The sequence below is a fragment of the Arachis ipaensis genome, chromosome B8 (assembly GCF_059453495.1).
Source record: "Arachis ipaensis isolate K30076 ecotype BB chromosome B8, ASM5945349v1, whole genome shotgun sequence".
Lineage (NCBI taxonomy): Eukaryota > Viridiplantae > Streptophyta > Magnoliopsida > Fabales > Fabaceae > Arachis > Arachis ipaensis.
Window position 1 is genome coordinate 12,615,874 of NC_142443.1, and position 24,228 is coordinate 12,640,101.

The window sequence follows — 24,228 nt, forward strand, 5'->3', positions numbered from 1 at the left end:
AAAGTTATAGATTAATTTGTTTTTTTTTTCTCTAATTTTTAAGTTATTTTAGCCATAGTAACGAAGCAGAGGAAACGGATTTGTACTTGAATATACATCTTAGAACCAAATATCTTTCCATCGTAGTTTTTTTTTATGCTCAAAGGAAGCGGTAATCGCAAAATAAAAAGGGTACAAGAAATCAAGAAAAGATGGAAAATATTAAAAAAAGGGAAAGTGAAGTTCCATTTTATAGAAAAAAGATCACTTTAATTTTAGCATTGAAAGAATGGAGCTTTGTTGATTTAGCAAATATCCATTCTCCATGAATTGGTGAATTTGTAGTGCTAAAAAGTAAAAGTAAAAGTAAAAGTAAACTAAGCTCTAGAAAAATAAATGCATTAATACGGTGCCTTTTTGACTAAAATGTAACATACAAGCATTCATGATTGATACTAATAATTACAGCAAGCATGCATAAATCATGTTTCTGAATGATATCCATTTAAGGATGTTTCGGTATTCTGTCTCATCTCTAATACTTAATTGTGTCTGTCTACAATGTTCCCAAATCAAATATTACAAATAAATATAAAGAAATAATCATGCCAACCAAAAGGAGGAGCCATAAGTTAACATGAGGATATGGATTTGCTTAATTATGGGGACAATGAAATAATGAAGAAGGATAAAAATAATGAAGAAAGCAAGAAATTTACTTCATATAATTGTTAACGGAACATTTGAGCACAAAATGTAAAACTTTCCATTTGGTGAACTACCAAAGAAAGCTAGAATCTCACACTGCACAAAATGACAATATTACATCATACTTTCCATCGTTTGGATCTGCAAAACAAGAAACTATGCAAGACCACTGATGAAACTAGAAAATAAAGCATCACAATGCCCACATAACTTAGTATCTTTGTTCTTCTGAATTCGTATGCATTCTGTTTAACTCACTCTCTAATTGTCTAAAAATATGATGGAAGAAAAAAGTAAGGGAAAAAATAACACTCATGGTGTATACCCTTGGCTTTCTTGCTGCTTCTCATACTCTTCCATGGTGTCAAACTCATTAGGGTATTGAGTTTTCTCATAGTATCCTTCATGCTCAGTTTTTCCTCTCACTGATTCATACTCATTGAGGTTATAATTCTGATTATTATTGTTCTTCACAGGATAATAGTACTTGCCATTCTCCATGAACCTTGTGTCACTCATTCCTTCTCTCTTCACCTCATCAAAGACACTGTTGTAGTTGCTGTTGTATTCATTGTTAGTGTTGTAGTTACTGGTATACTTTTCATTGTAGCTGTTTTTGTTGTTGCTGTATTCATTGCCATTGTTGTAGTTATTGGTGTACCTTTCATTGTAGTTGTTGTTGGAGTAGCTGTCCTCATGGTTCTTGTTATCATAGCCATTGTTGTAACTGCTCCTGAACTCTTCTTCATTGTTGTTGGAGTAGCTGTCCTCATGGTTCTTGTTATAGCCATTGTTGTAATTGTTCCTGAACTCTTCTTCATTGTTGTAATTGTTGCTATTTCTTTTCACCTCATTGTTGCTGTAGCTGTTGGGGTTGTAATTATAATTATTGTTGTTGTTGTTGAAGCTCTCACCAGTGAGATCTTCATCAAGAAGCTCGTTTTCAAAGGTGGTTGTGGTTGTGATTGGAGTCTCCTTGTTGGGAGAAGAATATTGAGTAGCAGAAGACTCAGTGCCATAAAGGCCATAGCCATTTCCATTGTCAACAAAATCAGGCTCTGGTGCTGGCCCTGATTCTACTGTTGTTGATCCTGATTCTGGTGCTGGTGCTGGTGCTGGTGCAGTGATTGGTTCTGGTGTTGGTGCTGCTATAGGCTCTAGTGCGGGTGCTGGTGTTGGTGATTTAGCTTTTGGTTTCTCGGGCAAATTTTGATGCTCTTTGACATTGTAGATGGTTCTAAAATGGGTGAAGAGGCTAAAGACTTTGCCTTCTCTGGCTTGAATTTGAGGGGAGAGAACAAGGACAAAGAAGAAGAAGAAAGAGAGTTTGGATACTAAAGAAGCCATAGTAGTGTTGAACAGACAGTAAGAGATGACTGCTAAGAGAACTAAACTTGTTAAGGGTTATTTTATAGAGTCCTAAGGGTTAAGACCTTGGCTTGTTGGTTCTATAAAATCAGAGTCAGAGGCCTTGTAATTATGCGGGGATTGTGGAATAAAAGGTGGGGTTTGTGGGGTATGATTATAGTGACCATTTGGCTATCATGCATGTGCAAAAGGTTTGGGAAAGTCAGCATGGGAAATATTAGGATACATAGTGCAATGAAGCACACTGAGCACTAGTCTTGGTCAAAAAGTGTAAGTATTTTTTTGTAACTAATTAGAGAATTTGAAACAATATTGTAATTTATCAAAAATGGGTGATTGGGGTGATTTATAGGGATATGAATTCAAAATGTTTAGGAAGATAATATGTGTAATGGATTATTTTTCACAACCTGCAAAATGCTGCTTATGTAAGATAAGATTGTTTTTCACAACTTAAAAAAGTGTAATTTATATGCTATAATATACTTTATAAGCCTATTTTGGTAAAATACATCAATGTTAAATTTCGCTTTGTGTATGCAACAATGCTAGCGGTAAAATTTTTAAATGAAATTTTGATTTGCGATGAATTAATTCTTAGTATAACGAATTGGGAGATACCGTAGAAAACAATATATATATATAAAGTTTTGTTAAATGGAATAAAGAGCACTTCGTTTTCACTTTTTCTTCAGAATTTCTCTGGTTACATTGCTAAGAACCCCTCCTTTGCTATCTGAATTCAGAATTGAAATTTCAAGGTCACTATGCTCATTTTCCTTAAGTGTGAACTAGGATGCCGTTGAGGTTGAAACTATAAATCACTTGGTCACTGTGTCATTATTGTTTATGAATAAACCTTTTTCCAACAACCCTGCACTGTTAGAGTGGTAGTCTGGTAGGTTAAAACACTATTTATCTGACAAATTAATTAGTATTAAAGCTACAAGTTCATTATAATAGTTTAGATCATACGGCTAATTTTGATGATTGTCAAAATTCATGCAAAGCACTACTCATAAAACAAAAATAGTTGCTGTGTACTATTTAATTTAATTAAATGAAAAAATATTTATTAATGCAATGCAGTCTCCAATCAAGCAAACTTAGTTGCGAAGCCATACACTGAGTGGATTGATATTAAGTTATAACCACTGATTCTGGAAGGTCTACATAATCAGTAATCACCCGCTTTAAGGGGGACCAAAAAACATGCAAGTTAAAATAAAGGCATTGTGCCTAAAATATAATCAATTTCATTGGCCCACGATAGTTGTATAATCTATATAGCAAAAGAACCCATATTTGTCTTTTGAAAGGAAAATTGTCATGTTAGCTCAATGGCCGGTATGATTAGTTAAAGGCATATTATTATTATTATTATTATTATTATTGGACATGGACATGTTTTGGATTAAAGTGATGTTGAAGCATCGGTTTACTTTGGAATATTGTGGCGCCATCAACGGGGGAACAATCGAAGTGAAGATGGGAACATGCCTGTTGGAATTGGTGGTTGAACCTTTTGACTTTTTAAGTTTTTATTTTGAAGCCCGCTCCAGAAAATGAGATGCGATTTTCGGAAGCGTTATCTCAAATTTTAATGAGGTAAAATTCAAGTGACTCCCTTCAACAATACTCAAGGTACAGCTTATTATATTCTTAGTGAATATGTTTGACTGATGTGTAATTAATGTGAAGTTTATAATAAAAAAATGGTTAAATAATTTGATATTTAATTATTTTATATAAAAATATTTATATGTGAATTTTTATTATATTTAAAATAAATTTTTTGTCATGCCAAAATTATTGAGTATATTTTATACTCTAATTTTGTATTTAGTATTATTAGGTACAGTTATACTATACATCTAAGTCTTTTTATTAATTAAATCTAACTAAGTTAGTTTAAGTCTAACATAAATTAGTTTTATTAATAAAGTATGAATACATGCTCCAACTACAGGAACATTTCTGTGTCATCTCCTTCTCCTCTTTCTCTTTTTTCTTCTTCTTTTTTGTGTTTCTTCTCATTTTTCGAGTTAAATTTTAAAATAGTCCCTGAACTTGCACTTGAACCTCAAAGTGATCCCTGAAATTAATAATTACTCAAATTTGTCTCCGAAATTACTCTCTGAGACTCATAATAGTCCCTAAAATAATTTCCGTTCATTCTTGCTATCGAAAAGACTGAAACGACATTCTTTTATATTTATAGAAAAAAAAAAAAACAGAACGTGAGCTTAAGTTCAACAACCTTCCTTCGTTAATTCATCTTCTTCATCCAACAAAACATCGTGCTTTTCTTCATCATCTCAACTACTTATTCATCTTCCTCCTCCTCCTTCAAACCAAAACATTGTACTTTTCTTTTTCCTGTCGCGCTCCCCACTCTCCACGCATCGACAAGCAATGGGACGCAGACCATCTCCGTCCCACAATTTCCAATGACCACACCACCACCATTACAGCTCTGCCCCCGACTACCAGTCCCAGTCGGAGTGATACCAGAGGATTTCACAAATCCCGAGGACTACCTCAACGGCAAGACAAGTTAAATGTCACCGACAGGCTCCATTTTTTTCCCCTCTTTGAGCAGCCAAGTTTGATGCGGTGGAAGCGCCTCGGTCCGCAATTCCATGCGCTTGGACTCCGATTCTACTATTTCTTGCCTCATCCGATGCCAGAAGCGTGAACGGAGACGAATAACTTTTCCTAAAGCGTAGAAACGTCCGATTCCATGAGGAAGAACGCGATTTTTGCTACCTTAATTATTACCCAATCATACGCTAACCTAAAGCTCTACAATCTGCGATTCTAGAGTTCCTCTCCCGTTGTTGTGCTTAGGCTGCTCTGGTGCTGCGGGTGTTGCCTCTTTTGCCGCTGTCGCCCCCTCTCGTCAATTTGCTTTTAGGCCGCCGTGGCGCCTCCTCTCGTGCATGTGCTTCTGGTTTCCTCTGCTCCGGTGGCCTGCTTCTTCCTTCTGCTCTGCCGGTCTGCTCTGCCTCTTCTTCCCTTTTATTTATTCTTTGTTTAGCTGCTTATGTTTTAATTTTTATTGTTGATCGATGAGATGTTGTTGCATGTTATTATTGCCGCTGCTATGATTTATATAAGTTTTTGTTATTTAAATCAAATTTTTGGCTTGGACATGATCATTGGATGTCTACATAAACTAATATGAGTTTGATAGTTTAACTATTGTTTGCAATGATGATGATGATGATGTTGTTGTTGCTACTATGGAGTTGAAGAAGAAGAAGAGAATTGGGGATTATGTTTTTTTTTTATAAATACAAAACAACGTCGTGTTGGGAATTAGGTTTTTTTTATATAAATACAAAATGACATCGTTTTAGTCTTTCCGATGGCAAGGATGGGTGAAAATTATTTTAGGAACTACTATGAGTCCCGGAGAGCGATTTCGGGGACGAATTTGAGTAATTATTAACTTCAGGGATCACTTTGAGATTTGAGTGCAAGTTCAGGGACTACTTTGAGATTTAACTCTCCTTTTTCTTTATGTTTCTCCTCTTTTTTCTTTGGTTTCCTTCTTTTTCTTCGCGTATTTCCTTCTTATCGTCATTCTTTTATTGTTGTTGCTATTTTTTTTCTTTTTCTTCTCCTCTTTCTAGTGATTTTGCATTATTATGTATTTTTTTGTTTGATTTTTTTTTTGTTTTTATTCTTGTTAAAAAAGTAAATGAGACGATAAAACAAGAAGAAAAAAATAAAGAAAAGAAGATGATGATGATAATGATGAAGAACAATAAGAAGGAAGATGATGGGTTTTAAGTTATCGTTAAATAATTTTGGTACATTTTGGATTTAAATAAGGTAAACTTTTGATTTGTGTTTGTTTTGAATTAAGTTTGTTCGTGTGTCATCCTCATTAAGTAATTTTGGTGCATTCTGGTTTTGAATTTTGGTACATTCTGGATTTAAATAAGGTGCACTTTTGGTCTGAACTTGTTTTAAACTGAGTTTGTTTGTGTGTCGTCATCATTAAGTAATTGCGGTGCATTCTGGATTTAAATAAGGTATACTTTTAGTGTGATCTTATTTTAAACTAAGTTTGTTTGTGTGTCGTCATCATCAATGTTCTAAAAACCGGTTCGAACCGACCAGTCAAATCGGTCGAACCGTGAACCAGACCCAAGAACGATTCGGTCAATCAGCAAAACTGCCAATCTGAAAACCGGAATTGAACTGGTAAACCGGCCGATAACCAGTCGGTTAAACTGAACCGTGACCCAGCCGGTTTTTTGGCTGGCAACAAAACGCTGCCATTTCCAAGGTTCTGAAACCCTAAATGGCTAAATCAGTTACCAAATGTCCAAATCCGTAATTGCCTTCTCATTCATCGAGCTTCACTGAAGCTGCTTCAGAGGTGAGAACGCCTCAGTGCCTCACTCTCACACGGGTCAAGCCACCGCCGTCGAGCCACCGTAGCAGCCGTTGAGAACATCGAACGTCTCACTCTCACATGGGTCTAGCCACCGTCGTCGAGCCACCGCCGTCGAGCCACCGCAGCAGCTGTCGAGAACTGAGAACGCCTCACTCTCACCGTCGAGAACTGAGAACACCTCACTCTCACCGTCGTCCCTTTGCTGTCTCCTACTCTCCCTATTGCAATTTGCATGGTCTGTTAAAGCCTTGAAGGTGCTTTCGAGCTTCCAGAATCCAGAGTTCCAAGTAATATTTTTTTTAGTTATGGTTGTTTGATTCCTGATGAGTTTGATTGAGTATTTCTTTGAATCTTTGATTTTGTGAAGCTCTGTAACAATCACATGATGAATACCGAAACTGTAAACTTTGAAACTTTGTCTCCCTATTTTATTTTTCTTTGAACTGTGTAGTGTGAAACCGTGAACTGATTCAAGATTCATGGCTGATGGTTAGACAGATCAAAGGCAAAGAACGTGATTAATTTTTTGGTTTATTGTTCGAAAGGGTTGTGCTTTGTGAAATCTGTAGATGCCTCAAGTATGGTTAAAAATGCTTCAAGCTTGTGTGACTTGTTTTCAGAGGTGATTGAATGGATTGGACCTGATAATATTGTTCATGTAGTGACAGATAATGCCGCGAATTATGTTGCTGCTGGTAGGCTTATTAATAAGAAATTTGAAAATATTCACTGGTCACCTTGTGCTGCTCATTGCTTGAATCTTATTCTGAAAGATATAAGCAGCATGCCACATATTTCTAACCTTGTAACACGTGCTTCGAAGATTATCGTATTTGTATATAATCATACGGTGTTCTTGTCCTGGCTAAGACAAAGAACTGGTTGGAGGGAGATTGTTCGTCCAGGTGCAACTCGTTTTGCCACTGTCTTCATCACATTGATGAGTATCTTTGAGCGCAAATCGGATTTACAATCATTGGTTGTTGATACACACTTTACCGGACACAAATTAGGAAGGAGTGCTAATGATAGAGCTGTGAGTGCAATTATCCTAGACAATAAATTTTGGGATGATTGTTTTACTGCATGCCAAATTGTGAGTCCGTTGATTAAATTGCAGAAGTTGGTAGATGCCGATGATAAACCATCATTGGGAATTGTTTATGAAGGTATACTGAGGTCAAAAAAATGGAATCAAAGAAATGTTCAAGCATAGGAAGACTGCATATCAACCTTACACAGAGATTATCAACTCAAGATGGGACAAATATTTGAAAAAAAAATCTTCATGCAGTAGCTTATTTCTTGAATCCTGCTTGCTTTTTTCTGAAAATTATAGAGAAGCACCAGATGTCATGCGAGCTTTACTTGATCTTGTTACATTGCATTGCAAGGTTAATAATTTAGATTCAGTTGAGGCAATGAAAGAGATACACTTATATAGAGATCGAAAGGAAAGCTTTGATAGGCCTGAAGCTGTTCCAGCTGCAAAAAAACTTCAACCTGGTAATAATATCTGTTTGATAATAAGCTTTAGTTATTTACTTATTTTATTTTTTGGTTTCCTTAATTTGATAACTAATACTTGAGATATGGGATTGTAACTTGTAGATGAATGGTGGAGGTTGTTTGGTAGTTCTGCTCCATGTTTACAAAACATGGCAGTTCGCATTCTTAGACAAGCATCTACTTCTTCAGGGTGTGAAAGGAATTGGAGTCTTTTTGATCAAATTCATGCAACAAGAAGGAATAGATTGGAGCATGATAGGCTAAGTGATATTGTGTATGTTACATATAATTTGCGTCTTAAATCCAGGTAATATATATTTCAACCTTTCATTTCATATCATTAGATTTTGTATAGTGAATTAATATACTAGGCTTATCATATATTGTATTTAATTTGTTAGGAAGGAAAGAAAAAAAGAAAGCAAAAGCTGCAATATGATCCAATCGATATTGAAAGTATTGATATGGTTGATTTTTGGGTGACGAAAGAGGTTGTTGAAAAAGAGCCTGATCTTCCAAGTAATATTGAAGACTTGCTTGGTGAGTATTATAGTTTATTGATCAGACAATAACTTACAATAGCTTTGATCTTTAATTTATTGATAATGTGTTATATTTTGTTAGATGAGATTGATGCTGATTTAGATCAAGGTGGTGGTGGTGGTAGTAGTAGTACATTTTATGCTGCACCACTTGCTTTTTCTGGTCCAAGTAGTGGAAATGAAGGTGATGATATCAATGACACAAATCTGCAGCAAGTTATGGAGGATTTTGATGATTGATAACAAACTTGGATCATTTTGATGCTGCTATGTTCTGTTTGATTGGTTGTTTTGTTTCTTGACTTTTGAATTTGTATTTGAATGAGATTATAACATTCTAGTTTATGTAGTACTTTTAATTTGAATGATATTTTAAAGTTTAAATTAGACTATAATTATATTTTCATGTGTTTATTTATATTTTATTTATATTTTATTTATTATTTTATTATAAAACAGTTTTTCGGTTCAACCACGATCGAACCGGTTGAACCTATGAACCAGTGAACCAGTAGCTAAAGCGGTTCGATGACCGGTTCAGTTTTCAGAACCTTGGTCATCATTAAAGAATCTCGGTGCATTCTGAATTTGAACTGTTATACATATAAAAAAAAAAGACAACGACGATGACAATAACGATAATGAAAGATAAAAATGAGAAAAAACGAGACGGAGAAGAAAAAGCAACAACAGCTTCTTCTTCAAGTGTGTTAAAAGCCATTCCAACCTTTGGGACAAACTGATAAAAAAATACTGAAGACTTATAAGCACAACAATGAAAACAATTCTATATTACACCAAATTGCGTTTCAAAATGCACCGAAACTACCATTAAACGTAACATAAATAGATTCATCGAAAAAATAATTCAAAACTTCTACATTCTATTCAAATTCAAACCTTCAACCATGAACACTGAGTTTTTACAAAGAAAAATGAAACTATTCAACTCGTAGACAAAACGACTACACCACCATTAACTATTAACAAACTATATTAATTAGAAACGAACCAAACCTCATCTACTTGATTCGATTCAAAATAATAATTCAATTCGCCCTGATTAAACTAATCTAAACTTGCATCATTCATTGTATTCGAACACGAAAAGCCTATATGAATTTGATTTCATTGCTTGATTTCACTATTTGATTGAAAATGAATTCAGATCAAACAACATTCATCCTAAAAACAAAAATTTGTTGAGAAAAAGAGCCAAAATTGACGAAAAATGTAGAGAAATTAAAAAAGAAAATGAAATTTGTAGAGAAATAAAAAAAATAAAATCTGCAGAAAAACATTGAGAGAGAAGCCGTTTATGTTAAAAGTCTCTTACACTTTAGAAGCACGTGTATGTAAATAACTTTGTTAAATTTAGTTGGACAAATCACTTCAAGCTTATCTCTTGACAATGCTTTTGTCATCATATCAGCACCATTATCATCAGTGTGAACTTTCTCAAGTTCCAACAATTTGGAATCTAACACATTCTATATCCAGTGATACCTAACATCAATATGTTTAGATCTTGCATGAAAAGTAGAATTCTTGGTAAGATGAATAGCACTTTGACTATCACACAACAACATATAACGGTCTTGCTTGAAACCAAGTGCTACAAGAAACTTCTTTATCCACAATAACTCTTTACATGCTTCAGTTGCTGCAATAAACTCTGCCTCTGTGGTAGAAAGTGCAACATACTTTTATAACCTTGACTACCATGAAATAGCTCTTCCTGCAAACTTGACCAATAACCTGAAATAGACTTTCGAGAATCAATATCTCATGCCATGTCTGAATTAGTAAATCCAACTAGCAAAGATTTCTCACCACCAAAACTCAAACTCAAGTTAGTTGTACCTTTGAGATATCTCATAATCCATTTAACAGCATTCCAATGTTTTTTACCTGGATTAGAGAAAAAATGACTAACAGTATAAACCGCATGAGTAATGTCTGGTCTAGTACACACCATAGCATAACATCAATCTTCCAACAGCTGAGGCATAAGGAATTTCATCCATTGTTTGTTTCTCCTCATCAGTGGTTGGACACTGCTTGGTACTCAACTTAAAATGAGGAGCAAAAGAACTAGCAACACATTTGGCATCATTCATGTCAAACCTTTGAAGCACATTCTTTATGTACTTCTCTTGTGATAATAAAGCCTCTTGAAATCTCTATAACGAGTAATAGTCATGTCCAAAATTTGTTTGGCAGGACCCAAGTCCTTCATAGCAAAGAACTTGCTCAACTGTTTCTTCAACTCATTAATCCTCAAAGTATATATTCTTGCCCACAATCAAAATATCATCCACATAAAGTAAAAGAATGATAAAATCACAATCAGAAAATTTTTGCACAAATACACAATGATCTGAAGTTGTCTTACAGTAACCATGCTCCCCCATAACAGATTCAAACTTCTTGTACCACTGTCTTGGAGCCTGCTTCAACCCATAAAGACTCTTCTTAAACTTGCACACAAAATCTTCCTTTTCTTTAACAATAAAGCCCTCCAGTTGCTCTATGTAGATCTCTTTATCTAAATCACCATGAAGAAAAGATGTCTTCACATCCATTTGCTCAATCTCCAGATCAAGAGACGCTACTAATCCAAGCATAGCACAAATGGATGACATCCTCACAACAGGAGAAAAGATCTCTTCATTATCAACACCGTTTCTCTGACTAAAGCCTCTAACAACCAATCTAGCCTTATACCGAGGGTTAGAATTGTGTTCTTCATTCTTGATTCTGAATACCCATTTGTTCTTCAAAACTCGCATACCCTTCGGTAGCTTCACCAACTCATAGGTATCATTCTCAAGTAAGGACTTCATTTCTTCTTCCATAACTTCAAGTCATTGAGCTTTGCTTTCATCTTCAACAGCCTCTCCAAAACATTCAGGTTCTCCCCCATCAGTCAACAAAACAAACTCATGTGAAGAATGCCTTAATGAAGGCTTCCTCTCTCTTGTAGATCTTCTGAATGCATTTGCAGGAATTTCCAAAGCTGGTTGTTCATCTGGATCATCATCACCAACTTCATCAAGTATCGGATCAACTGTTCTATCTTCATCTGCACTTGTATCATGCTCATTATTTTAAAATTCAACTCTACCATCTTCTACCATAGGTATAGAGGGAGTAATATCCAAGTCAGAAAAATCATCACTAGCCTGAACCATTGGCTTCTCCGCATTATCAACATCCTTTAATGTTTGGTCTTCAACAAAGACAACATCTCTACTTCGAATCACCTTCTTGCTAACAGGATCATAAAACCTGTAACCAAACTCATCCATGCCATAGCCAATAAAAATACACTGCCTAGTCTTTATATCAAGCTTAGATCTCTCATCTTTGGGAATATGAACAAAAGCTTTACATTCAAAGACTCTTAAATGATCATAAGAAACATCTTTACCTGACTATACCTTCTCTGACACTTCAAATTGCAAGCCAATCCAACGGTGAACGAATAAGAAATTGTCATTTGAAATTTACTGATTTGGATAAAAACGAAAATTCTGTTTTTTCCTCTTCTTTCTCTCTTTGGTGGCTACACTCTCTACCTCTTAATGATCCCAAAAATCTAATTAGGGTTGTGGCACAATTGGTGCAAAGAGACACCCTCAAAAAGTTGGACTTGGGTCTCACAAAGGAGAAAAAAAAATCTAATGGTCTTGCTTGAAACCAAGTGCTACAAGAAACATCTTCATCCACAATAACTCTTCAACATTCTTGTTTGAAATTTAAGTGAGATAACATAACATGAAAAGACACCACATCCAACTCAAAACTTTAAGATAATAAGTTAACGAGTCTCTCATCTTATAAACTCCTCACTCTTCCTTGCTTTCTTTGATGTGGGACTAACTTCATACACTTCTCACACTTACAACATTAACAAGTTTATCAATATTTAATATATTTTACTTTTGTTATTAATTTTTTAAACATCAATAATTAATCAAATTATATTTTATAATTGTATTCCTCTTTATTTTAAATCCAAATCTAACACCAACTTATTTTTACTACCGTTATTAACCCATTACCGAACCTAATTGTCAAATTAAAAAAATAATTTGACTAATTATTTATTTTCAAAAAGATTATTAATAATAATAAAATTAAATTAAAATTTATTTTAAATACAAAATGAAATTAAGTATTAGTAATATTTTTAAAAATATTAAAAACAAAAAATATGTTTTTTGTCCTATTAGGAGAGGTTCAAATCCAGAAAAAGGACAAATGCCATATAAATTACATTTCGTCGAAAAAAAAATTATTTGTTGTCTCCAGTATTTCTTATTTCTGCAAACTAAGAATTACTAATCCACTCTAGATTTGAATTTTATTTTTTATTTTTGGAAACTAAGGACTATTAATTCACTTTAAATTTAAATTTTAGAGAAAAGGACAAATTAGTTCCTGATCTTTTAACTTGAAGACATTTTCGTCCCTGAGCATTGGAAAATACATTTAAATCTCTGACGTTCCTAAAAATGAGACCGATCAGTCCCTTCGTCCATGAGCCACTGTCAGACCGGACGGAAAATGCTGACCTGGCTCCCCCTATGCTTACCTGGCTCAACAGCGTTCCCACGTGGCACGTTAGTGGGATGGAGGTTTTGAAAATGGGACACATAAGTCCCTCTCACTCAAAACGACGTCGTTCTGAGTGCTACCTTAATACTAAAATTCGTTTAGGTCATTCCTTCATGGTGGTGGGTGGTGGTGAGGAGAAGACTTGTTCAGAGTTCAGTAATGGCTACGAAGGGGGCATCATCAACCTCAAGAAGAAGCGTTAGTGGAGTAAGAGAAGAAAATTCTGTTTCAAGCTCAATTCCAGGTGGTATTCATGCTGACCATCCAAACGACGCCGTCACCCCTAGGTGTTTTTGTGGAGTTTATGCAATAATGTATATGTCGAGGACCAGAAGCAACCCTAACATAATCTTCTTGGGTTGTCCATTCTATAAGGTAAGTTTAAAAATTCTGGCTTTGGTTTGATCTGAGATGGATGCGGGCAGTAGATGATGTTGGTGATTTTGACAGGGAAAGGAACCTCATTGCAAATTTTTTGTTTGGGTCGATGAGCATCTTGCCAGAATAGGAAGCAATTGTTGCATCTGTGACAGCAGACATTTGGTTGAGAAACATGTTGAAGTTGTAGAAGAGGAAGAGGAAAAGGAAGATGAATTGGATCATAGAATGGCTGTTTTGGAGGAGAAAATTATTGCTTTGGAGAAGAAGAAAAATCCAGTAGCCTTGTATTTTTCTGTAATTATATTTGCTGTTGTTGTTGCCTTTTATGTAGCTATTGCTTGAGAGATGAACTATAACAATCATGATAGAGAATGGTATGTTGTAGGTTTATGTTGTGTATTGAAACATGCCGTTTTGGCAAGTCATGGGTCCTGTAATCTAAATGAAACTCGAGTTATAATATCAGTATGTTAAACTTATATTTTGAATATCTAAATAAACTTGGAAACATTGAGGAATTAGAGGCAGTAGTTGCATACATAATTTAGAAAGAGGATGTTATATTGCTAAACAAGTTTTTCATAGCCATTGTTTACTAAATCTTCCCAAAATGAAAAAGTCTCCTAAACTGAACAATTTGATGAAGCTTAACATGTCAAAAGTAAGCCTCAAACACAAAATATAAGGCATAAGCCAAACTGTACAGAAATAGGTCTAAGTCAAACTGCAAAATTAACATAACTAAAAGCTACACAGATCTTCACTTCTTAGGCACAATGGTAGGTGGATTAGGGATGAATTTGAACAATCTGGTTGTGGCCGGGCTTGCTGCCGCTAATGTCTCCTGGGTAGCTGATCCACTTGTTCCTGGTAGGACTTGAGGTGGTTGTGGGCCAGTGGAGTTTGGCTGACTTTGAGGGGTTTGTGGAGTGGGGCATAGTGGAGCTGGTGGGCTGAATATCTTCTGCTTGGGCCTCATCTTCGCTGGATTTGCTTGAGTTTTGTGGGCCGCTGTAGATGGAACTTGGAGTGGAGGCTGAAACGGTATCCTTCTGGTCACTGGTGCTGGCCTGACTTGGGGTGCTGCTGGTGTTGCTGCCACAGGGTTGGAAGAACCTGGGATGACACCACTTGAAACCTGTGTTGAGAGTTGGGTTGACAAGCATTGTAATTAGTCATACAGATTATACAAAGTAGTCACCCAATAATCAATCATGCACATTGAACAGATTGTAACTTACATCAGGTGTGGATTGTTGAGTAGGTATGTTATGATCCTGAACAGATGGAGCATCCTGACTAGGTGGAGCGTCCTGACTAGGTGGAGCATCCTGACCAAAATAGACAAGAAATCAACCAGATTACTCCTAAACATAGAGAACAGATTAGTAAATAAACATTCAAGTAAGCACATAAACTCCTAGCATAGTTAAGAAATCAAACAGATTACTCTTAAAGCAAATTACTTACACTATCATTTGGAGCTAACTGTGACAGTGGGATGACTGCCAATGACTAAGATGTGGAACCTTTCTTGGGCTTCTTTGTCTTAGGTTTCCAATTGGGATCAGATGGAGCGCCCTTGCATGTCTTGTAGTTATGTCCTGTTGAACCACACTTACTACAAGTGACTTTGAATGACCTCTTCAACTTACCTCCTTGTTGCATCATTGGCTCAGCTGGATTCTTCTGTCTATTATGCACTTTTGGCCTGCCAATTGGTCTCTTTATGATAGGAGGATCCGGCCTTGAATACTCAGTCCTTGTCCAGAACTCCTCACTTGGCACTGTCTGAATACAATGAGCATATGTCTTGTGGATTGACTCCATGCATAACCATGGATGCACATAATCCTTTGGATGATCATGCCTCTTCCTTATGGCTGCTATGGCATGGATACATGGCATGCCTAACACAAAAGACAACATCATGAACCAGAATTGACTGAACCATTCAGAAAACATCATTCAGGCAGCAAGTTAACATATTGAAAACCATATATTACTCCATCATTCAGCCAACAACTTAACATATTGAAAACCATATATTAAACTAAATTCAGCCAGGAAGTTAACATATTGAAAACAATAGATTAAAACATCATTCATCCAACAAATTAAAACATTGAAAGCCATATATTAAAGCATCAATCAGCCAACAACTTTAACCATATATTCGACATGTATTGAAATAATGCGTTAGAATAAATTAGAACTAACCAGTCAGCTGCCATTTGTTGCAGGAGCAGGTCTGCCTGATGAGATTAACGTCCACCTTTGTGGCTTTACGAGTAACTTCAAAACGCTTACGTGCATCATCACCTGTCCAGTCTGCACGCCATTTATTGCTAGGCCTTATTAGACGCTCCATCCTCTTCTGCTGAACTGGTGCAAGCTTTCCAGTATAATCACTAAGTAGCTCTTTATGCTTAACCATTGTGAGGATAGGCTTTCTTCTATAGTTGACTATCTTCGAGTTGAACACCTCACACATGTTATTTGTGAGGTTGTCCACTTTTGGCCCGTGGGAGAAATACGCCTTCACCCAAGTTGCTGGCTCAAACTTGGAAAGATATTCCCATGCCCCCTGATTAATGCCTTTGAGCTTCTCCATCTGTTCTTTGAACTCGGGTATGGTGGTGCACCTAGCACAATCCCAAACCACCTCCCGAATGTACAAATCCTTAAATCGATTTATGAAGTTTTTCCAAATGTGCATCACATAGTTTCGGTGATGTGCATTTGGCATCACTTCTTTCAAAGCAGGCAGCAATCCCTAACACAGTACACAAAGGTTTCACAATTAAACATAACTAGTAAATTCTGAACGACTGCATTATTAAACTAGGCATATCAGTGAATAAATATCTAACTGCAATAGACATCATATTGAAATAATTGAACCATTATCAAGTTTATAAAGAGTTGTGAGTGTTACCTTCTGTTGGTCGGACATGAAATTCCAACCATGAGTCTGCACATCCCCCAGATCCTCCTGAAGTAGGGTAAGAAACCATTTCCAAGACTCTTTGGTTTTATACCTTGCAACTCCATAAGCAACAACATAAAATTGATTATTCGCATATTGTGCCACTGCAGTTAGGAGTTGTCCACCATAATATGTTTTCAGGTAGCAACCATCAAGGTGGATTAGAGGCCTACATCCACTCTTGAACCCCTGCTTGCATGCCTCTAACCCTATATATAGCTTATCAAACACAGGAGGGGCTTGAGAAATTGGAGTTACACACACCTCTGCCCTGGAGCCAGGGTTGCTTCTTAGAATTTCAAACAAGTAACCCCTCACATTATTGTACTGCTCCCTCTCATTGCTCATTATCTTCTCCCTTGCCTCCTTAACTGCTCTATAGACCATTTTTAGATGTGCAGTGAGTGAGAACTCCTCTCTCAGAAAGTCAACAGCTTTATTTGTTCTCATGTGAGGCTGTGAACTCATTCTCTTCTCCACCTTCTGACTAATCCAATGTTGATCAACAGCGTTACTTCCTAGGTCCCTTGCACATGTGTGATCGTTTTTATAAGTCTTCACCTGGTAGCATTGCAGTGATTTATTGTATGACAAATGAACTAACCAAGGGCAGTCATCATCCATGCATCCCACCCTTACTCTCTTCCTATCATTTTTAATCCACCTAAGCTCTCTACCCTCAGCAATGAAAGAGCCTTTCACAACTTCTTTAAATCTCTCTATGGTTGCAAATCTTGTCCCTAACTCAAACCTGCCCTCTCCAAAAGTATAATCATCATCAAATTCAGAAAATGTGTGCTTGCTGGACTCATCATCAGTGGAGTTAGGAGTGTGTAAATTCTCAGAATGGTAATCATATATGGGGTCATCATCATCATCACCTTAGACTGCACTGACATAGAACCTCACAGTTGGATCTCTGTTGGGCTGTTGATCATTGGGTCCAGAATTGTCCTGCTGCTGTATATTGGGCTCACTCCTGGCCTGCTGCCTTCTATTCATCTCAGATGTCCCCATTCCACTATTTTGTCCCTTCTTTAACTAACTTCTCCTATTCCTATTCACACCTGTCTTCTTTGCAGTTGGTTTCTTAGCACATGGCTTCTTTGCAAATGACTTTCTTGGAGACACAATTTTTTTCCTTTCCCTTACTAACTCTCTTCCTCTTGCGTGCTCTGTCCTCAGCACTATTATCACCATCATCACTGTCACTTTCATATCCGGGTGGTGGAGGTTTATATGGCTCATCCTCCGTACTCTCATACCCATCATCTGAATATGAACTCTGAATCTCTTCTAACACAGGACTCTTGCCTTTGTTTTCACCATCCTCCACAATTTCATGCTCATCAACATGGTGGTCAAAGTATAGGTAAAATCATTCGTCTTTGTATTCTTCATTTTGTTCTCTCGCATGGCATTGATCCCTGCATCCCCTGTCAAACTGTGTAGCCCTGACTCAACATCATCACTCATTGGATCATACCAATAAACTGCCCTGTACGACTGGTACCCCAAGCCTTTAAAAAGTGTGATCAAGTTCTCAAAATTCACAAAATCCAGGTCCATTTCGGGAAATTTTTCTACCTTTCCATTCTGATAAACAAGGGAACCATTACTATTTCTAACAAAACTACCTCCATGGTGGAAAACTGGCACCACAAACACATCTACCATCTGGAGAAAAAAATAAAAACAGAAATCAACGATCAACTAACTCTACACTCATACATCAATCTCCTACAAAAAATAGAAACAGAAATTAACCAAGAACTTTCCTTTGCCCTAACATTGAATCAAATTCACTGTTACAACGCACATACAATTTTTACCATTGCTATCACCATGCACGTACAACAATTCATACTTTCATTACTATTGAACTACACAATCGACTCAATAAGCAATGCAACTGATTCTTACCTTCAGTGACGAAGACGGCAAATCAGACTAGATTCACACCGAATACATACCGGAACCTTCCCAGTCTGGATGGTGGTTTTTTTGGAGGGAGAAACAGAGTATTCCTGCGTTTGATCTTTGGTCTTCCTTAGGGTTTTATGTAATTCTGTAAAAGCTCTGTGGGTGTAATAGGGATTCTACACAAGGAAAGGGACGAGACTGTATATAAGGGGCAACACTCAGAACGACGTCGTTTTGAGTGAGAGGGACTTATGTGTCCCGTTTTCAAAACCTCCATCCCACTAACGTGTCACGTGGGAACGCCGTTGAGCCAGGTAAGCATAAGGGGAGCCAGGTCAGCATTTTTCGTCCGGTCTGACGGTGGCTCATGGACGAAGGGACTGATCGGTCTCATTTTTAGGAACGTCAGGGATTTAAATGTATTTTCCAATGCTCAGAGACGAAAATGTCCTCGGGTTAAAATGTCAGGGATTAATTTGTCCTTTTCTCTAAATTTTATTTAAAAGTTTGTAGTTTGCTGACCAATGAACCGAGACCAACGCAAGTGAGTTTTTTTATCCTTCATTTTATCCATCTCTTCTTCTATTTTGGTCATGATTTCGTCTTATTGGTACAATCTTCTGTTGTTACAAGAGGGCCGAGGCCCAACAACCAATTGGAATTTCGGAGCATTGCATAATGCAAAATTGCAAACGTTTACCTTGAGTCATCACTTATCAATTAATCTTTTTCTTTTCGAATAAGCTAATTGTTTGCATGTTAGACTAGAAGTGAGTCAAGTTAGTTCATGAGCCAATTTAAACTTGACTCGTTAATAGCTTGATAAGTTGAATTTGTGAGTTGGTGAATTGAGCTTAAACATGTAATTAAGATCATAAATTAAATGAGTCGAGTTTGAGTTTGGATAAACTCAATTTATTGGCTCATAAATTAGCTCGATTATATGTATAATATTAAAAATATAGATTAAATACATATAAGATATTCGTATTAATAATTTATTTTATATATATATTAATGTTCTTAATTATTTAAAATTTTGTAATAATTTTTTATATATAATTTTGATGTAGGATATAAATAAAAATTTGTAATTGATAAATAGGTAATATATAAAATTTATCCTTTTTAATATTTTTAATATATATAAATTATAATTTGGGTTAACTACTAAAAACGCTCCCGATTTATTCAAACGCCGACAAAAATGCATCCGAATTTTACTATCGACAAAAATACCTTTAAATAATTTAAAAATGCATCAAAAATACCCAACAGTAAGTATGTATTTTCAAAAAGTATCTTAGAGATTGAATTTTGACGCAATTTTTTGTAAGCATGATTAGAAAAATGAGATATTATTATTCTTAAAATTCGGTAATTTTTTTGCTGAGTATGTATTTTTTTGTGATTTTTTAAAAGTATTATTGGTTGTTAACAAAAAAATTACAAAAAAATTATATACTTAACAAAAAATTACCAAATTTTAAGGATAATAATATCTCATTTTTCTAATCATGCTTGCTGAAAATCGTATCAAAATTCAATCTCTAATGTATTTTTTGAGAAATACATATTTAATGTTAGATAATCTTGCAAAAAAATTAACATTAAATATGTATTTCTCAAAAAATACATTAGAGATTGAATTTTGGTACAATTTTTTGCAAACATGATTAAACAAATGAGATATTATTGTTCTTAAAATTTGGTGATTTTTTGTTAAGTATATATTTTTTTTGTAATTTTTGAAAAGTATTATTGGTTGTTAACAAAAAAATTATAAGATATATACTTAACGAAAAATCACCAAATTTTAAAGATAATAATATCTCAATTTTATAATCATGCTTGCAAAAAATTGCATCAAAATTCAATGTCTAAGACATTTTTTGAAAATATATATTTACTGTTGGGTATTTTTGTTGTGTTTTTAAATTATTTGAAGGCATTTTGGTCGATAGTAAAATTCAGGTGCATTTTTGTCAGCATTTGAATAATTCGGAGATGTTTTTGGTAGTTAACCCTTATAATTTATTGATATAGAATTATAGAATATGTTTCTATTATTTGAGCTAGTTTATGAGCTCGAACAAACTCGTAAGCTTTTCTTAAGTCGAACTTAAACTTACAATATAAATTCGATTGTTAATGAATCGAGTCGTAAACTAAATTTAATTTTTGTAAATCAAATTTAAATTTGGTCTAATTCAATTTAATTTGACTCACTTTCAATTCTATTTGCAGCTAACTATTCATTTTTTTTCACATTTTATCTCAGAGATAAATCATAAATTACTAATTGTTGAACTTTATGATAACTCCCATTGCTTTGTACCACGACGAGGATGAAATGCCGATTTGAGTGTAATCAAAAATTACATTCTCCAATACTAACTCGCTTAGAAGGTATAAAAGATGAGTAAGGTTAAAGACCAGTAATTTTTGTAATTGGTAGCTATTAAATAATCATTAATGATAATTTAATTGTGTAAAATTTTATTTAATGACTTACTTTTCTACTGATTATATATTGGTCAAAATTCAATAAAATTGCTGGCGGAGACTTTTCCATAAAAGATTTCTCCTTCCAACCTCCAAGCGGGGTAAATGCGAGCATGCATGCACAGGAAACTGATTTCCCAATACCATTAAATATTTAAAAAATAGTTTAAATAATAAATAATTATATTAAAAATAATTTATAAATAAATTATTTTTTTTAATTTTTAATTCTAAAAATATTTATTTTATAAAAATATAATAAAAAATAATAATATTACGAAAAAAGTCATTTTTTTTATTTTTTTTTATAAGTTCTTAAATAGTTTCTTATAAAGAAGTAATTTAATTTTAAAAATTATATCAAATATTAATACTATTATTTTTTATAAATAAAAAATTTTAAAAAATTACTTTTGAATCTTTTCAAATAGATATAGAGGATCAATATTAAATCGTGACTTTTGATGTTGATTGACAATTAATCCATTTTATGGCACCGAGGTATCTTCATCCGTTCAATGTGGTATTATAGGAAAATTTTGGTTCGTATTCCATAGTACTATTCCTATTTCTTCAAATTCCAATCTCTAAATTCACGTAAAACACAATGGCAAAAAAACACGCCATAGGAATCGATCTTGGCACCACGTATTCATGTGTTGCTATCTGGGAGGAGCGAAATTCTCGCGCCGAGATCATTCACAACGATCAAGGAAACAGAACAACCCCTTCTTTTGTTGCTTTCACTAATTCACAGAGATTGGTCGGTGATGCTGCCAAAAATCAGGCTTCAACCAACCCAACTAACACTGTCTTTGGTACTATCTTTATCTCATCTTCTTTTTCACCAATTGTTCTTATAGCACGAAATCTTTACAATGCTACTTTTCACAGATGCTAAGAGGTTGATTGGTAGGAAATATAGCGATCCTGTTATTGAGAATGATTTGAAGCTTTGGCCGTTTAAGGTTGTAGCCGATGCTGAAGACAAGCCAAAGATTGTTGTTAACTATAAAGGCCAAGAAAACGAACTTACTCCTGAAGAGATTTCATCTATGATCCTCACAAAAATGAAGGACATTGCAGGGGCATTTTTGGAATCTCCTGTGACTGATGCTGTTGTTACTGTCCCTGCTTATTTCAGCCACTCTCAGCGGAAAGCCACAAAAGATGCCGGAACCATTGCCGGCCTAAATGTTATGAGGATCATCAATGAACCTACAGCTGCGGCTCTTGCTTATGGCCTTCAGAAGAGGCCTAATTGCGTCGGAAAGCGCAATGTATTTGTTTTTGATCTCGGTGGTGGCACCCTTGACGTGTCACTCCTTACAATTAAGGGTGACACTTACCAGGTTAAGGCCACCGCCGGAGACACTCATTTAGGAGGAGAAGATTTTGACAATAGAATGGTGCGTTATCTTGCTAAAGAGTTCAAAAGGAAGTACAAAGAAGACATGAATGGGAACTCAAAAGCTTTAAGGAGGTTGAGAAATGAGTGTGAGAAAGCCAAGAGAATACTCTCATATAACAATGAAGCCACCATTGACATAGATGCTTTGTTTCAAGGCATTGACTTCCATTCAACCATGACTCGTGCCAGGTTTGAGAAACTCAACGATGATCTATTTGAAAAGTGTATGGACACAGTTAAGAGGTGTCTTGATGATGCCAGAGTCGACAAGAATCATGTACATGACTTAGTTCTTGTCGGCGGCTCATCAAGAATCCCCAAAGTTCAGAAGCTTCTGCAGAGTTTCTTTCCTGGAAAGGAACTCTGCAAGAGTATCAACCCCGACGAAGCCGTCGCTTATGGCGCCGCCGTTCAGGCTTATATGATAAATAACGGTCAGGGAGGCAATGATAGTAAGACTTTGAAGAACTTGGTCTTAATGGACGTTACTCCGCTTTCGCTGGGAACATCGATAAAAGGGGATCTCATGAGTGTTTTGATTCCAAGAAATACTCCAATTCCTGCAAAGAAAAAAGGAACATACTTCACAGATTCTGATGACCAACCTACAGTTTGCGTTGATGTGTATGAAGGAGAGAGGTTAAGAGCAAGTGAGAACAACATGCTTGGATTGTTCTCTTTCGATGTTCCTCCGGCCCCACGTGGCTTTCCAATCTATATATGTTTCGATGTAAATGAAGATGGGATCCTGAGTGTGTCTGCGAAGGAAAAACTCACCGGAAAGAAACAAGAGATTACAATAAATAATGGCACGGGAAGGTTTTCGGCCAAGGAAGTTGCGAAAATGATTGAAGAAGCTGAAATGTTGAAGGATGAAGATGAGAAGTACAAAGAGAGAGTTAAAGCAAAGAATGCTTTGGATGAATGTGTGTATAAAGTGAAGAAAGCTATCAAGGATGGGAACTTCTTCTCTAAGGTTTCTGCAATGGATAAACAGAGGATTATGGCTGCTATTAGAGAGACCAGAGATATGGTTAATAATGATGGGGTGGAGCAAGGGGAAACGTATCAGTATAAGAAGTGTTTGATGGAGTTGCAGAGTGTTACTAATGAAATAATGGACAAAATTAACAGTGATTATGAAGAAAGTGATAATGAGGATTAATTAGCATAGTTTCTTTTTGTGAGGATCAAGTTTTGATCGATGACCCAGGCAGGGAATACAATATTTCAGACTTAAATGCTCTTCCGTTATGCTAACTTATTTTAGCCTATAGTTCACATTACTTGATCATGTTTTTTACTGTGCTGTGTTCTTGCACTGGTTTGCAATGGGCATAATGTGATAGAAATTTCTTCTAATCCCAACAGGAAAAACCTTTTTGCATTGATTGAATTTAAAAATATGAAAAGAAATGAGAAATAAAAATAGAATATATAGAGCCCAACGTAAAGCTTTTTAAGAAGGACTAATCAGCTAATTCTCAATAAGAAGTCCCATATCCCATTATCCCATAGAAATTTAATTTAGAGTCCCACTAGGGAGACAATAATATTTGTATACAATATGTACAATGGGCTTTTTATCTAGTCCAATTTTATTTGAAAATAATAATAAACCCTCAATTAATCTAATTACAATCCCTAAATGAAATTACCCCCAATTCACCCATTTTGACCGTGTTACCCTACCACCAAAACACCGCCTCCTCCTCATTGCTCACCAACCCCCACCCCGCCGTGTAGCCGTCTAAATTGCAACTTGCAGCAACTCCGCGAACATCTGCTTTGGAGATCCCTTGTTCGCGAGCAAACCCCGTCGCTGGCAGCATCGGGATCGCATGGACAGTCATCACTTCCGACCCGAGTAGCTGCGCCC

General features: G+C 35.6%; 6 protein-coding genes across 6 annotated transcripts; 3 read left to right on the plus strand and 3 right to left on the minus strand.

Annotated features, from left to right (window-relative positions):
- Window positions 1-674: 674 nt before the first annotated feature.
- LOC107612792 (uncharacterized) lies at window positions 675-2,131 on the minus strand. The gene has a single exon (XM_016314536.3). It carries the CDS (start codon window positions 2,032-2,034, stop codon window positions 1,000-1,002), a length of 1,035 nt encoding a protein of 344 aa, XP_016170022.1. The 5' UTR covers window positions 2,035-2,131; the 3' UTR covers window positions 675-999.
- Window positions 2,132-7,046: 4,915 nt separating this feature from the next.
- Window positions 7,047-7,682, plus strand: LOC148547241 (uncharacterized). The gene has a single exon (XM_088495350.1). The coding sequence runs from the start codon at window positions 7,047-7,049 to the stop codon at window positions 7,680-7,682; it is 636 nt and encodes a 211-aa protein (XP_088351476.1).
- A 139-nt stretch (window positions 7,683-7,821) lies between these two features.
- Window positions 7,822-8,757, plus strand: LOC107610503 (uncharacterized). The gene is made up of 4 exons (XM_088495351.1): window positions 7,822-7,972; window positions 8,078-8,282; window positions 8,376-8,515; window positions 8,600-8,757. The coding sequence occupies exons 1-4, from the start codon at window positions 7,822-7,824 to the stop codon at window positions 8,755-8,757; spliced, it is 654 nt and encodes a 217-aa protein (XP_088351477.1).
- A 5,524-nt stretch (window positions 8,758-14,281) lies between these two features.
- Window positions 14,282-16,240, minus strand: LOC148547242 (uncharacterized). Its single transcript, XM_088495352.1, has 5 exons — window positions 15,742-16,240; window positions 15,051-15,431; window positions 14,934-14,941; window positions 14,763-14,852; window positions 14,282-14,659 (listed from the first exon to the last, which is right to left on the minus strand). The coding sequence occupies exons 1-5, from the start codon at window positions 16,238-16,240 to the stop codon at window positions 14,282-14,284; spliced, it is 1,356 nt and encodes a 451-aa protein (XP_088351478.1).
- Window positions 16,241-16,405: 165 nt separating this feature from the next.
- LOC107610504 (uncharacterized) lies at window positions 16,406-17,527 on the minus strand. The gene is made up of 2 exons (XM_021108114.2): window positions 17,415-17,527; window positions 16,406-17,261 (listed from the first exon to the last, which is right to left on the minus strand). The coding sequence occupies exons 1-2, from the start codon at window positions 17,525-17,527 to the stop codon at window positions 16,406-16,408; spliced, it is 969 nt and encodes a 322-aa protein (XP_020963773.2).
- A 4,018-nt stretch (window positions 17,528-21,545) lies between these two features.
- On the plus strand, window positions 21,546-23,514 carry LOC107610505 (heat shock cognate 70 kDa protein-like). Its single transcript, XM_016312555.3, has 2 exons — window positions 21,546-21,756; window positions 21,833-23,514. Exons 1-2 carry the CDS (start codon window positions 21,546-21,548, stop codon window positions 23,512-23,514), a joined length of 1,893 nt encoding a protein of 630 aa, XP_016168041.1.
- The last annotated feature ends 714 nt before the right edge of the window (window positions 23,515-24,228 follow it).

Coding starts and splice junctions, on each gene's coding strand:
- LOC107612792 (XM_016314536.3), bottom strand. CDS start 2,034: ATGGCTTCTTTAGTATCCAAACTCTCTTTCTTCTTCTTCTTTGTCCTT.
- LOC148547241 (XM_088495350.1), top strand. CDS start 7,047: ATGGTTAAAAATGCTTCAAGCTTGTGTGACTTGTTTTCAGAGGTGATT.
- LOC107610503 (XM_088495351.1), top strand. CDS start 7,822: ATGCGAGCTTTACTTGATCTTGTTACATTGCATTGCAAGGTTAATAAT. Junction 8,283..8,375: donor AATTTGCGTCTTAAATCCAG/GTAATATATATT, acceptor TTTAATTTGTTA/GGAAGGAAAGAAAAAAAGAA. Junction 8,516..8,599: donor TAATATTGAAGACTTGCTTG/GTGAGTATTATA, acceptor ATATTTTGTTAG/ATGAGATTGATGCTGATTTA.
- LOC148547242 (XM_088495352.1), bottom strand. CDS start 16,240: ATGCACATTTGGAAAAACTTCATAAATCGATTTAAGGATTTGTACATT. Junction 15,432..15,741: donor CAACAAATGGCAGCTGACTG/GTTAGTTCTAAT, acceptor CTTTTGTGTTAG/GCATGCCATGTATCCATGCC. Junction 14,660..14,762: donor CTCAACAATCCACACCTGAT/GTAAGTTACAAT, acceptor CTCTCAACACAG/GTTTCAAGTGGTGTCATCCC.
- LOC107610504 (XM_021108114.2), bottom strand. CDS start 17,527: ATGGGGACATCTGAGATGAATAGAAGGCAGCAGGCCAGGAGTGAGCCC. Junction 17,262..17,414: donor AACAGAGATCCAACTGTGAG/GTTCTATGTCAG, acceptor TGGAGAGGGCAG/GTTTGAGTTAGGGACAAGAT.
- LOC107610505 (XM_016312555.3), top strand. CDS start 21,546: ATGGCAAAAAAACACGCCATAGGAATCGATCTTGGCACCACGTATTCA. Junction 21,757..21,832: donor CCCAACTAACACTGTCTTTG/GTACTATCTTTA, acceptor TACTTTTCACAG/ATGCTAAGAGGTTGATTGGT.